The sequence below is a fragment of the Sapajus apella genome, unplaced genomic scaffold (assembly GCF_009761245.1).
Source record: "Sapajus apella isolate SASKATOON/1434 unplaced genomic scaffold, GSC_monkey_1.0 scaffold76, whole genome shotgun sequence".
NCBI lineage: Eukaryota > Metazoa > Chordata > Mammalia > Primates > Cebidae > Sapajus > Sapajus apella.
This window is the reverse complement of record NW_022437016.1, coordinates 1,744,570-1,758,923: the sequence shown is the minus strand read 5'-3', so window position 1 is coordinate 1,758,923 and position 14,354 is coordinate 1,744,570. Positions and strand designations below refer to the sequence as shown.

General features: G+C 41.2%; 1 protein-coding gene across 4 annotated transcripts in view; it reads left to right on the top strand.

Moving 5' to 3' along the window:
- Nucleotides 1–12,967, top strand: part of ASTN2 (astrotactin 2) — a 948,324-nt gene extending 935,357 nt beyond the window's left edge. For all 4 annotated transcript variants that reach the window (XM_032251601.1, XM_032251600.1, XM_032251599.1 and 1 more), the window contains one exon: nt 12,110–12,967. In XM_032251601.1, the coding sequence (XP_032107492.1) occupies nt 12,110–12,347 (238 nt within the window). In that variant the 3' untranslated portion in view covers nt 12,348–12,967. The remainder of the gene's footprint in view (nt 1–12,109) is intronic.
- The last annotated feature ends 1,387 nt before the right edge of the window (nt 12,968–14,354 follow it).

The following is a 14,354-nucleotide window of genomic DNA, read 5'->3' as shown; positions in this document are numbered from 1 at the left end:
GAATCATAGCCCACCTCCACAGAAAATTCTCTAAAATGTCTACCCATTTACCCACACTCTCATGGTTTAATTATCTTTCCTGCACTTAACTAGATTTAGAATCTTATATTGCTGGTATGCTTACTTACATATTATCTGTCTTCCCCACCAAAATGTAAATTATGTATAGTTAGTGATCCCTTATGTTGTATTTGTAAGTAGGTGCTAAATAATTAGTTGTTGAGTAATTGGGTAATGGGATGATTAAATGCGTGGACCGGATGACTACAGATTTGTTCTGGTAGAAGCTGGAGTGGGTGGCCTGGAGTCCCACCTGCTGGGTCTCCTCTTGTATGCCCCTCCACCCAACCCGATCCCAAGCATCCTTTATGTCTCTCCAAACCCTCAAGAATCTTTAGATCACAGTTGGAAACAACTGAATTCCATGAACTCTGAGATCTTACAACATTCCAAAAAATGCAATGTCCTTGCAAATGTTAAAAGACTTGAAGAGATCTCACTTCATTGATTGATCAATTCATTGATTTATTTAACTATGTGTCAGGCCTTGTGCTGGGGGCTAAAAATACAAAGTGAAGATGGCAGATCCTGCCTTTACAAGGTTCAGCATCTAGTGAGGAAAAGACTGGTCAGTGAGCAATTGCACTGGCATTTGGCATGTGAATGGATGAGCATTTTAGAGCAGTGCTTCTCAAACTTCAGTGTGCCTGAGAATCACGTGGGAACTTGTTACAATTCAGATTGACTCAGTAGTCTGGGTTGGGCCTGAGATTCTGCATTGACTGAATTCCATGAACTCTGAGGTCTTCTAACATTCCAAGAATTGCAATGTAACAAGCTCTCACAGTGATGTTAATATTGTTGGCCCCAAAAGCACACTTGGAGTGACAGATAGTTCCAGATGCAGATAGTTGGAGCAGCTAACCTAGACTTGGAGCTCAAGGAAGAATCACTGGGGAAGAAAGAATGTTTCTAAGTTTAGAAACAGAATGAAGAAGGGTCCTCCAGGTGGAAGGGAGAGTCTTCCCATTGGAAGGAATTACCAATGCAAAGACGAGAGAAGATTGAATATGAGAATATATACTTCAGTAAAAATGTAAATCTTATTGGAGAAGAGAGTACAAAGTGAAAGAGGAGAGTTCAAGGTGAAAAGGAAAAACAAACAAACAAAAACAACAAGGCTGGATTGTTTAACGAAGGACAGATCATGATGGCTCTTGTGAGTTCTGTTCATGAGCTTGTTCTTTCTCCCAGAAGCCATGTAAATTTAAACAGAGGAGCAATTTGGATACCATTGCTATGCCTTTCAAGGATTAGCAAGTGTGCAGAACATCACAATGTAAATAAGAGAGGGCAAGATGCTTCTCCAAAGCCTGGAGCCCAGGGGTTCTATCCTAGCCTTATCACCTACTTATTGTGTGACCTTGGACAGAAGTCATCCCCGTTCTGGACCTTGTTTGTAACATGAAAGGACTGAACTCCAAATTCTCTTCCAGCTGGGAAGCCAAGGAACCAGAAAACCCTGAAGGTCATAGAGACCAGAGAACAGACACATTGTTAATGTAATTTCACCTCCAGTCCTGTACGTCTTATTTCTCAGGGACCCAGGTTGGCTAGAGTGATAAGAGCTTTTTCCAGGAGTACACTGAGGACTCATATAATAAGATGAGCTCTATTAGGATTGTCTTGGACTATGTAATTATTAAACCCAAAAATGTTTCAAATCTATCCTAAATCTGTGGTCATATATCTCCATAAGATTTAGTGACAAAAGGACATCTCTTACCTCTGCCTAATAAATCTATCAGGTCAGTGTCCTCCAGAGCCTTGTTCTCATGACCACAGGTTACTGCAAACAGTGCAAACAGCTGCTCAAAGAAGACCCGCTGACACCCAGCTGTCCCAGCCATAAGGTTCCTATTAGGAGACTTGAAAAACTGAGCTCATAGGTGGCCAGGGACCAGAATTTTCTCAGGTCACAACATCCTTGACCACTCTTAGGCTTCTTTATACTTTCAGTTATGTTTGAGCATATTGATAGAGAGGAGACAGCAAGCCCTTGGGGACACTGCTTCAGTGAAATTGATCTATCTGGACCAGGAATGGTATGTTTATGATGTCAGCCCCTCTTGCCTCCATGGCAGACATAGTGAGCAGATTGCAGAAATCATCACAGACTAGGTTCAGCCCAGGATCTTTCTCAACATACCATGAAATTTGAAAAGAGTTACACATCCACTGCTGTGTTTTTAGTGAAAACAAACAAACCTGGGATGTCACTGTACATTCCTCCAAGATTGTGTTAGCTGCTTCTTTGGATATATTGAATTAACTCTCAGAATTGTTAAGATATTGGGAACAAGAGTAGACTTAGGCTTCTAGGGTCATATTTCTGTAATCTCAGAGGCACTTTTAACTTTTTTCTGCGTATTTTGGCATTTCTAAAATGAGGATGGATTATGCACAGTGGATGTGTACATTAAGCATTTTATTCTTCTTTTCTTGAATGGCTGTTATTAAAGCATTGACATATCTTATAATTGAAGGTATTTCAATTATACCTTCAATTATCAAATAAATACTAATACAAATACCAACTAACTAATACTAACAAAAAAATACTAACAAAATACACTGACTTTGAACTTTGAACAAGTGACCCATGGATCTGTTTTCCACAATGATAGTGTATAGCAAGGTTAGTTATTGTCTTGAAGTTCCTAATAGTTTCAACTGAAATAGCTTTGGATCAGTTGAGACTCAGTCATTTCTGTCATCAAAGAACACATTTTTTTTTAAAGTCTCATGATTTCTTAGTGGATGAAAAGAAAAAGCAAATGCAAACATTTTCACTGGTCACCTTACAAATCATGTTTCAAACCTGATGTTAAAGGTATATAGCCAGTAGGAGTATCTGAGCTTTTGACTTTCTGCTGAGCAGGAGCAATCTGAGGCTAAATCTGATGTAGGTTTATTCTGAAAATAACCCTGATGAACTACTGGAAAGTTATAAAACCATAGCTTCATTGCACAAGTTCATCACACCAGCTTTAAAATGTATGTGTATAATCTACCTGGAGTTAATGTTAGTGTAAGGTGTCAGGAAGGGGTCCAGTTTCAGCTTTCTGCACATGGCTAGCCAGTTTTCCCAACACCATTTATTAAACAGGGAATCCTTTCCCCATTGCTTGTTTTGTCAGGTTTGTCAAAGATCAGATGGCTGTAGATATATGGTGTTGCTTCCAAGGCCTCTGTTCTGTTCCATTGGTCTATATCTCTGTTTTGGTACCAGTACCATGCTGTTTTGATTACTGTAGCCTTGTAGTATAGTTTGAAGTCAGGTAGCATGATGCCTTCAGCTTTGTTCTTTTTGCTTAGGATTGTCTTGGCCATGTGGGCTCTCTTTTGGTTCCTTATGAAGTTTAAAGTGTTTTTTTCCAGTTCTGTGAAGAAGATCAATGGTAGCTTGATGGGGATAGCATTGAATCTATAAATTACTTTGGGCAATATGGCCATTTTCATCATATTGATTCTTCCTAACTATGAGCATGGACTGTTTTTCCATCTGTTTGTGTCTTCTTTTATTTCCTTGAGCAGTGGTTTGTGGTACTCCTTGAAGAGGTCCTTTACATCCTTTGTTAGTTGTATTCCTAGGTATTTTATTCTCTAACACCATAAAAACTCTAGTAGAAAACCTAGGCAATACCAATCAGGACATAGGCATAAGCAAGTATTTCATGACTAAAACACCAAAAGCGATGATCTAATCAAACTTAAGAGTTTCTGTATAGCAAAAGAAACAATCATTAGAGTGAACTGGCAACCAACAGAATGGGAAAAAATTTTTGCAATCTACCCATTTGACAAAGGACTAATATCCAGAATCTACAAAGAACTAAAGCAGATTTACAAGAAAAAAACAAACCCATTCAAAAGTGGACAAAGGATATGAACAGACACTTTTCAAAATAAGACATACCCTGTGTATGAGGCCAACAAACATATGAAAAAATACTCATCATCACTGGTCGTTAGAGAAATGCAAATCAAAACCACATTGAGATAGCTCACGCCAGTTAGAATGGCGATCATTAAAAAATCTGGAGACATCAGATGCTGGAGAGGATGTGGAGAAATAGGAACACTTTTACATTATTAGTGGGAGTGTAAATTAGTTCAAGCATTGTGGAAGACAGTGTGGCAATTCCTCAAGTATCTAGAAATAGAAATTCCATTTGAACCAGCAATCTCATTACTGAGTATGTACCCAAAGGATTATAAATCATTCTATTATAAAGACATATGCACATATATATTCATTACAGCACTGTTTACAATAGCAAAGATGTGGAACCAACCCAAATGCCCATCAATGATGGACTGGATAAAGAAAATGTGGCACATATACACCATGGAATACTATGCAGCCATAAAAAATGATGAGTTCGCGCCCTTTGTGGGGATATGGAAGAATCTGGAAACCATCATTCTAAGCAAACTGATGAAGAGAAAACCAAACACTGCATGTTCACACTCATAGGCAAGTGTTGAACTATGGGAACCCATGGACACAAGGAGGGAAACATCACACAGTGGGATCTGTTGGGGGTGGGATGCTAGGGGAGAGATAGCCAAGGGGTGTGGAGGTTGGAGAGAGATAACACTGGGAGAAATGGCTGATGTAGGTGACAGGGGAATGGAAACAGTGAACCACCATGGCATGTGTGTACCTATGCAACAATCCTGCAAGATCTGCCAATGTAACCCCGAACTGAAGGTACAATTTTAAAAAATTAAATTAAATATATGTGTATATATTCATATTTTAAAATAAAAATACCTTTATTTTATTCTGAATAATTCTTGTTTATTATATAACATCCAAATGATACAGAAGTATATAAAATAGTGAAAACTGTGCACCTCTGGGCCGCAGAATCTCAACCTTACCCCAGAGATTGCATTGTTAGCAGTGTACACGTATATTTCCATATACAGATATGGCTATGCACAGAGATAGGGAAACAGATACAGGCTTAAGAACACATTCATGTCTACAAGCACAGCTCTATCTCTACCATCTCTACTATGTTTAACAAACACATGAACTATGTTCTGTTATCTGCCTGTTTCTGTTTAACAATATGCTGTACAAGTTTTTACCGAGTCATACATATGTAAATGTTTTGTCTTTTTGAAGGGCCCTTTACTCATGCAAATATGTGAATGTATCACACATTAATCTGTTTGTGTATTAAAAATCAACTAGATTTCTTTGTTATTATAAACAAATCCACATAAACCTTTTGCCCACTTGCCTGATTATTTAGGTCCCCGTGATGCTTTTGTGCCATTTCATTCCCTTTATTAACCCCTGCTGAAGAATTACTGTTTTTTGAAAGCCAAGGACAAAATTCCCTCAGTTCAAGTCGGTTTGCATTTAATTATTTATTTATTTACTTATTTTCCCCTGAGACAGAGTCTTGCTCTGTCACCCAGACTGGAATGCAATGGCGTGATCTCGGTTCACTGCAACCTCCGCCTCCCAGGTTCAAGCAATTCTCCTGCCTCAGTCTCCTGAGTACTTGGGATTACAGGTGCTCGCCACCATGGCTGCTTAATTTTTGTATTTTTAGTAGAGACAGAGTTTCACCATGTTGGACAGGCTGCTCTCACACTCCTGACCCCAAGTGATCCGCCTGCCTCAGCCTCCCAAAGTGCTGAGATTACAGGCATGAGTCATTGTGCCCAGCAGTTTGCATTTATTAATTCATTCTTCTTGCACGGTAAAGAGTTGGACACCAGAGGAAACCTACACTGTCCAAGAAGCAGGTGGGAAATTAATTATATATTAATAATATATTCACTACTTCAGTAGTGAATGAGAAAACATGACTTATGATAGCTGGGAGGATCTGGATGACTTCCTGCAAATGAAATTTCAGTATGACTTTGAATCATGAATAGAACCACAGCAAAACTGGTCCTCTCCACTCAGGAATTCAGTGCTTGGCAATTGTGTCACAGCAAGTGTTGTTGTGAAGTGAGTGCTCATCACATGATATTTCTCTGTGAATCAAGGCTCTCATGCTTTTTAGATTAAAAACAAATAAACAATAATGACAAACTCCTGCTATGACTTCCACTGTAGTACACCCCTTTCTAAAGCATAGTTGATTTAATCACATCCAGTGATGGAAAACCCACTGCCATGTAGAATAACCCATTCTAAATTTAGAGGACTTTAGCTTTATATATATTTATTATTTTGAGCCAGATGTGCCTTCTATTAATTTTTGGGTGGCTCTGTCATAATGCTTGGGTGCCTTACAGCAGAGGATTGAAACCCCGCCCTGTCATTCTATCACCCTGGTCAAATCAATGACTGGCTTGAAGTTCATTTTTATCACCTGTAGACTCTAGAATTGTGGTGAGGATTAGATGTAAAATAATGTTTCTTAGGTACAGTTTCTGGCACATAGTGGGTGCTTGATAAATTATGGCCATTATCATCCCTGCCCCTCAGATTGTTGCCCACTTGTCTTTTGTTGTTACAACAATGTAACTAATGGCCTGAATGTCCTCTTCCATGGGCACTCTCCATTCCTGCCTTCCGCTGAGCAGGCTTGCTTTTGAGATACCCCTCACCATCATGATCTGGCTGTAGTTTTTACGTGACTTTCTTACCAGAAGTGTCGGGGATTCTCCAGTTGGAGCCTGACCAGCACAGCATGAATGAAGCCATTACTTCCCTTAACCTCTGCCTTCTTCACTTCTGAAGGTTATGTTCCCATTTTTATTTTTTTTGCAACTACGTCATGTCCTCAATTCTCATTAAGCTTAGGGTCAGCTAACATAGACATTTAAGCTCAACTCCAGGAGGCAGGGAGGAGGGAGGGAGATGAATGGGAATGTTTTCTTCCTGTCTTCTTTTTTCAGTTTCAGGGCCCCCTTAGAAACTGGGTCTCTGTCCTGTCTGATAAGTGAGTCAACAGCTGGTGGGGGAATGGTGCTGGGAATCGAATGGTTCTACAGTCCCAGAAAAGTGGCATCAGGGCCCAGCCCCTGACTCTTTCACAAGCCATTCCTCTCTCAGTCTTGCCTGCTGATACAACAATAGATTAGTTTGTGGTGGTCCTCCTTCACCTCTTGCTTCCCATCCCAGTGGGTCTGAGTCCTATCTCCAATGAGGAAGATTTTACTTCTGGTATTTGAGAAAAGTGGTCACTCTGACCTGTGAATTCCCCTCCAGGAAAAGCTTGAAGCATGCCTGGCCTTTTGATTTACGGATCTCCATTACCTACGATTTATTAGCCAGCATTTTTGTCTTTGGTCTCTCTCACTCCCACTCTTCCTTCTCCTCCCCAGCCCTTGAGCATCTCCGACCCTTCTCTTCATGGCTTCACTTTCTGAATTCTTCTTTGTTTTCTACATGCACACATTGGTTCAGAGCCTGTTATGTACAAAGTCTCATGTTGGATGCCTGTAGCCATCATTTCATTTCAACCTAACAACAGCACTACAAAATCAATATTTCTATTTTCGTTTACATAAGAGAAAACTGAGGCTTAGGGAGGGTAAGTGACTTGTCCTTCTTACTCTAATATTCTGCTTGAATCATTGCTGACATTTACTTAGAGGCAAGCAAATTGTTCATATTATTATCTCATCCTCCCAACAAAACTGTTATTCTGCTTTTATGGATTCTACAACTAAGAGTAAGTGGCATTGAAGAATTTGCTCATGAACCACATAGCTGCAAGTCATAGAGCTAGGATTTAAACCTGGGATTCCAGAGCCAACGCTTCATCTTGACTCTGGAATCAGGAACCCTGTTTCTAGCTTTGCCTTTGTTACTAATTTAAGGTGTTTCTTAAAGGCAAAATCATTTTCTCACTCTAAGTACGTTTTCCTAATCTATGCAAAAGGAGGCTTTGTCTGTTTGAGATTCAGGACTCTGAAGAAATGTCTGTTCCTTTGGAAGAAGGACGTTTGGTGTGTTGGAAAATTTGTCTTTTCCAACTTCATTTCATATTTAAATTTGTTGCCTATTTCTGTGACTATCCAATCAGAAAATGTCTCTCCATCGCTCAGAATAAAATCCAAATACTACATCATGGCTTGGAAGAATCTGTATGGTCTGATCCCTGCCAAGCTCGTTGGTCTCCCACCTATTCTTTGCGCTGGTTATTTCAAACAACTAGTGGTTTATGTTCTCTCCAGTCTAACTTGGGGTGGGCTATTTCCTCTGCCTTCTCATCTACCTGAAAATGCTGTTTAATTATTGAAGACCTAGCTCGGGTGTGGCATCCTCTTGAGAGACTGCTCTGAGTCTCCAATCTGATGATTGCTGTCCATCTTTTATATTCCCAGAACAGCACCCTGTGTGTTCCTCAACCCAGTCCTCTGCCCTCAAATTAGAGGCTGTTAATATTTCTGTCTACCTGTCTCTTGTCACTGACTTATAAAGATACTCAAGGCTTAAACTAGTTCATATCTGTCCCAGTGCCTGGCACACAAAATATACCTAATGATATAATAATGATGATGACAATGAGAGTGATGGTGGTGGTAGGAATGATAGTGGCGATGATACTTTCTAGCATACATCAGTTGCTTACTATATGCCAAATAGTTTTCTAAGAGTTTGACATGTATTCACTTAACCCTCACTCTAACTTTGTGAGGTGAGCCATCTGCTGTTCCCTTTGCATAGATGAGCAAACAGAGAATAAGAAGCTTTTTACTGCAGAGAAAAATCAAACCAACACCTGTAAGTACAACAATGGGAAACAGTTAACACCTGTGTGTGCACTCCTTTTTTTTTTTTTTTTTTTTTAAGATAGAGTTTCACTCTTGTTGCCCAGGATAGAGTGCAATGGCGCAATCTTGACTCACTGCAACCTCCACCTCCTGGGTTCAAGAAATTCTCCAGCCTCAGCCTCCTGAGTAGCTGGGAATACAGGTGTATACCACCACACCTGGCTAATTTTTTGCATTTTTAGTAGATACGGGGTTTCACCATGTTGGCCCGGCTGGTCTCGATCTCTTGACCTCAGATGATCCACCCGCCTCAGCCTCCCAAAGTGCTGGGATTACAGGTGTGAGCCACCACACCTGGCCTTCACTTGTTTTCTTTCTGTGTTTTGCCTTCTTCCACTCAGCTCTCCTCAAACAACCAGAAATATTTTTAAACAGTTCCGCTCCAAACCTGTTACTTTGCTTTTTGAAATCTTTCAATAACTCTCCCACTTACCCTCAAGACAATAGTCATAGATAACATTTATTGACAGTTTATAATGTATTTGTTTACTTTTTATTTTAAAACAATACTTTTTGGTACATACAGTTATTATTTTCATTTTGTGGGTAAGGCAAGAAAACTGAGGGAGAAGTGGTAAAGCAGTTCACTCAGTATTGCGCAGAGTAAGTGGCTGAGTTGGGACTTGAACTTGAGCAGTTGGTGTCCTGGAGCCTGTGGATGTACCATTACTCCATATGACCAATGCCCTAGCTTGTAGGCTCCAACAGCCTGGCTCTTTTCAGTTTTCATTGTGTCCCCACTTGTACACTGTATTGCAGTCCTAAATTCTCAGAACGTCCACGCATGTCTTATCTCTATGCTTTTACCTTGGTGCCAGTTATACCTTTTCCTGTTATTGTTGTTGTTTTTTCTCTTTGAGACAGAGTTTCACTCTTGTTGCCCAGGCTGGAGTGCAGTGACCCAATCTCACTTCACTGCAACCTTTGCCTTCTGGTTTCAAATGATTCTCCTGCTTCAGCCTCCCAAGTAACTGGGATTACAGGTGCCCGCCATCACACCTGGCTAATTTTTGTATTGTAGAGATGGGGTTTCACTATGTTGGCCAGGCTGGTCTCAAACTCCTGACCTTGTAATCCACCCACCTCGGCCTCCCAAAGTGCTGGGATTACAGGCATGAGCCACTGCACCCAGCTGCCTTTTCCTTTTCTTTGTCTAACTCTGATTCATTTAAGAGACTCAACACATGTTTCCCTTCTACTGTAATAGGAAGCCTTCTTGGACCTCCTTGATCCTACTTAAGTACCTTCCTCTGTCTTCACACAGCTTCACAGTTCTTTTATAACTGCTTTTGTCACTTGTATTGTCATCTCTATTTGTCTTTTCTACCAGAAGCTCTGCCACATAATAAATGTTCAATAAATCAGCAAGGAATGACTTTATCTCTTTCAACTTCACAACAGCCTCATTTTTCAAATGAAGAAGCAGATTTAGAGATGTTAAGTAAATGTCCCCAGGACACAGAGTTGCTAAAGAACGAAGCAAGAATTCAAATGAGAAGGGATGGAAAAGAAACTCCTCAGGCTCCTCTTGCGGGGGTGATTGCCCAAGGGGAGAGAGGACTATGGATAGAGTGTGATTATGAAGTGATGAATTCTTGGCATCTCAGGAAATATTCCACCCAAGTGGTGAAATATGCAAAGAGAACTTTTTGAAAAGCACCTCATAAATTTTGCCCACAAAATGTACACACGTAAGACCGGTCCTTTTTCAGCTGCTATGCAGGTGCCTAATACAGCCTCTCATTTGTGGGGGTCTGTTGTTGTAAAACTTCTTCCCTCCTGTGGTATCAGAGGGGCATGGAGAGGACAGCAGGAGAGAGAACCTCTCGTGTAGCCTCCCAGAGTACCTGGGCATCTTGAAGATGCTGGAATGTAGAGAGAAGTAGTTTCCACATGGAGACAGACACCTTGACACTCAAGCTGACTTGTAATGTGACCTGGGATAAAGAGATTCTATTCCTTTCTCTAAGCTTCAGTTTCCCCATTTTTAATGGAAGTGGGTCAGACTAGGTCAGTGGTTCTAAGCTTGGGTGATTTTGCCCCCAGAAGATATTTGACAATGTCTAAAGACAATTTCACTGGGGTAAGGGTGCTATTGAAAATTCTTCAATGTCTAAAGAATTTTCGCAATTCACGACTGAGGCAAGGGTGCTATTGGCGGTAGGTGGAGGACCTGGGATGCTGCTAAATGTCCTATATGATTTTTCCCACCACAAAAAAATATCCAGCCCAGAATGTCAATAGTGCCACCTTTGAAAAACCCTAGACTACGTAATTGCAACAATCCTTCCTGGCTTTATTTGTCCATGCAGCCATCAGATCTCTCCCCTTCCCTCTCCGGTGCTGGATATAGGACTCTTAAGTTCTTACTGATGTCCTCCATAGTACAGATTGATGATTCTTGGTGAGGCTAGTCTTCCATGTAACCTTGATCCCAAGGAGGCATTCCAGCAATCCTTTATAAGAATAGCTGTCATTTATTGGACACTTACTCTGAGCTCTATGCCAGGCATTCGGCATTTCTCATACTCAATTTGAGAGTAAGACCATCATCAGTCTTTTAAAGATGGGAAAAAATGAGACACAGAAAAGTTCTGATATGGGGACATATATATTTGATGAAAGGAATCACAAAGAGCAAGATTTTAAAGTTTCCAGACTGGGAGAAAAGAGTGTGAAAGAATTCATGAAGTGAGAACACAGTCAGTCATAAAGGGACTGTGGGTGGTAGGTCCTAGATTCAGATTCTTCCCAACTCCAATGGCCAACTTGATATTTGCCTTAGTCTAGTAATGTCATTATTCTGAGCCTTGCTTGAGCTCCTCACCAATTAAAAGGGAGTAGACAAAACAATACATTCAGGACAGTTGTAAAGACTAAATAAAAAATTTAAAATATATGTAAAGTGAATACCCAGTGTCTAGCATATGGTGTCAATAACTTTTAGTTGTTCTTATTGCTTGTTAATCATTATAGTAATATCTATTTCATCAGAGTCCAGGGCTGGCAACCTTCATTCAAACTCCCAGGGCTCTCATATCCTAGAAGTGAAAATACTAGGTTAAAGGCTATGTCTCTCGTTCATTTTTTACACATTGCACAGTTGAAGAAGACAGACTGTAGGGTAATTTTTGAATAAGTCTTTAAAGTACCACAGTCCGACCTGGAATGGAAGGAAATGGTTGAGAGAAGTTCTCCCTTGTTTGTTGATATTTACACACTACCTCCAAGGCCTAACTCTTGAGCTGGACTTCTTTAATCATGGCTCTCTTGTCCTACCTTTCAGGAAGGCCCACCTGATTCTGCGGCGACTGGAGAGGGTGAGTCGCCACTGTTCCAGCCTCCTGCGGAGTGCCTACATCCAGAGCCGCGTGGAAACAGTGCCCTATCTTTTCTGCCGCAGTGAGGAAATCCGACCTGCAGGCATGGTATGGTACAGCATCCTCAAGGACACCAAAATCACGTGCGAGGAGAAGATGGTGTCAATGGCCCGGAACATGTATGGGGAATCCAAGGGCCGGTGAGGGAGGGTATTGCCCTCCATGAGCACAGAGACTCTCCAAGGGAGGGGGAGCGGTATTCTCCTGGATCCTGGGGCCTGGGTGGGCTGGGGGACAGCTGAGAATGGGCCTAGCAGATGAAACTTGCCAGCGAGGCCAAAGCAAACAGTTTCTCCTATGGATAGTGGACAGAGACCTTTGTAACCAATGGAATTATTCATTTTTCGCTTTTATTTTTTCAAAGATATTATTTGACTCTATCAAAAGTCACTCCTTTTTAAACCTTTTTCTTATGGATGGCTGTCAACCCCGAGGCAGAAGCTTTCAGGTGGAGACCAAGCGGCCTTTGCTCTTCTTCCTCTTTCCTGCCACACTCTGCTTTCTTCCTGCCTTGGACCCCTGGAGGAGACCTATGGAGGGACAGTTTTGACCTGACCCCTAGAGGAGACAGTTTTGACCTCTTCAGCACCAGGAAGGAAGCCCTGAGGATGGTTGCAGTGAGGAAGCATGGGTCTTTAAGGACTTCTCTCTCTTTTTTGCTGGACATTGTTGAGTTTGTGGGACCCGGCCTCTTCCTGCTACCTGTGGGTCTCCCCAGAGTCCCTGCAGGACTGTCCATGCATTAAAAATTCCTCGTCTCTCTTTCTGCTTGGGTGTTATTTCTTACCAAGGGAGTGTGTTTGAGAGACCTCTGTTTATTCACTTATTCAGTATTGACCCTGTGCTGGTCACAGGGCTTATACAACTAAAGACAGAGAAGCTTCTTTCCCTCAGGGAACTTATGGCCCAGTGATAATTACAGAGAAGCAGTCTGGTCATTTCAAACTGTGCTAGAGGAAGAATGGAGGTTCTCTGCACTCATTGTTGGAGCATGAGACACACTGGAGGGCTCCTGAAATGCTTTCTTGAAAAAGTGATACCTAAACCCAAAGGATGAGGAGGAATAAGTCAGACAGAGAGGTAAAAAGGATGGAATTTGCTTGCCAGGCATGGTGGCTCATGCCTATAATCCCAGCACTTTGTGAGGCCAGGGCAGGTAGATCACTTGAGGCCAGGAGTTAGAGAACAGCCTGGCCAATATGGTGAAACCCCATCTCTACTATACAAAAAATAAAAAATAGTGAGGCATGGTAGCATACACCTGTAATCAGTCCCAGCTACTATTGGGAGGCTGAGGCAGGAGAATTGCTTGAACCTGGAAGGCAGAGGTTGCAGTGAACCAAGATAGCACCACTGTACGCCAGCCTGTTTGACAGTTTAAAAAAAAATCAGAAAGATGGGATTTGCTTCAGGAAGAGGAGATATGAACAAAAGCCTAAAGACAAGAGACAGTACACCTTTTTCAAGGACTGAAAATACTTTCCTTAAGAGTAGGGTTCAAAACAGGAAGTGTCAAGAGGTGAGGCTGGGAGCTTAACAAGGCATTGGAAGCTTGGACAAGAAGTTTGACACTATCTTGAAGCATCCATGATTATTTATATGACTAATCATTCTCACTGCAGGGTGGTGAAGGATGGATTTGGGAAGGCCCCAAAGAGATGGATGTCATTGTCATTTTCCATGAAGGAGGTGATGGTAGCTTAGATCCTTGTGTTCATGAGGGAGACATTCCAACACTGGAATCTCCCTTTACTTATCTATTTTTAAAACAGCTTTATTGAGGTATAATTGAAATATCCTTTTAAATGGTAATCGCACTGCTTCCAGTGTACCCTTCCCTGGGAGGGTAATGAGTACAAAGAGGTGTTATAAAGTCTTAACACCCTAGTATCCTCTCAAATAAGCTACCTAGCTTGAGGAAATGGGATGTAGGTCAGGTATATCATAAAGCAAAGATGACACCTGTTAAGAGAAGAGAGTATAGCACTGTGGGGATTCAGAAGAAGAAAAGATACTGAATATCAGCAAAACATAAGCCATTAAAAATATGACTATCCTCATTTGTATAGTGGTGAGTAAAAAAGAAAAAGCAATGCCTACTGCTCAATTTGGGAAATGCTGATGAGACTGACAATCCCCTTCCTGAAAACC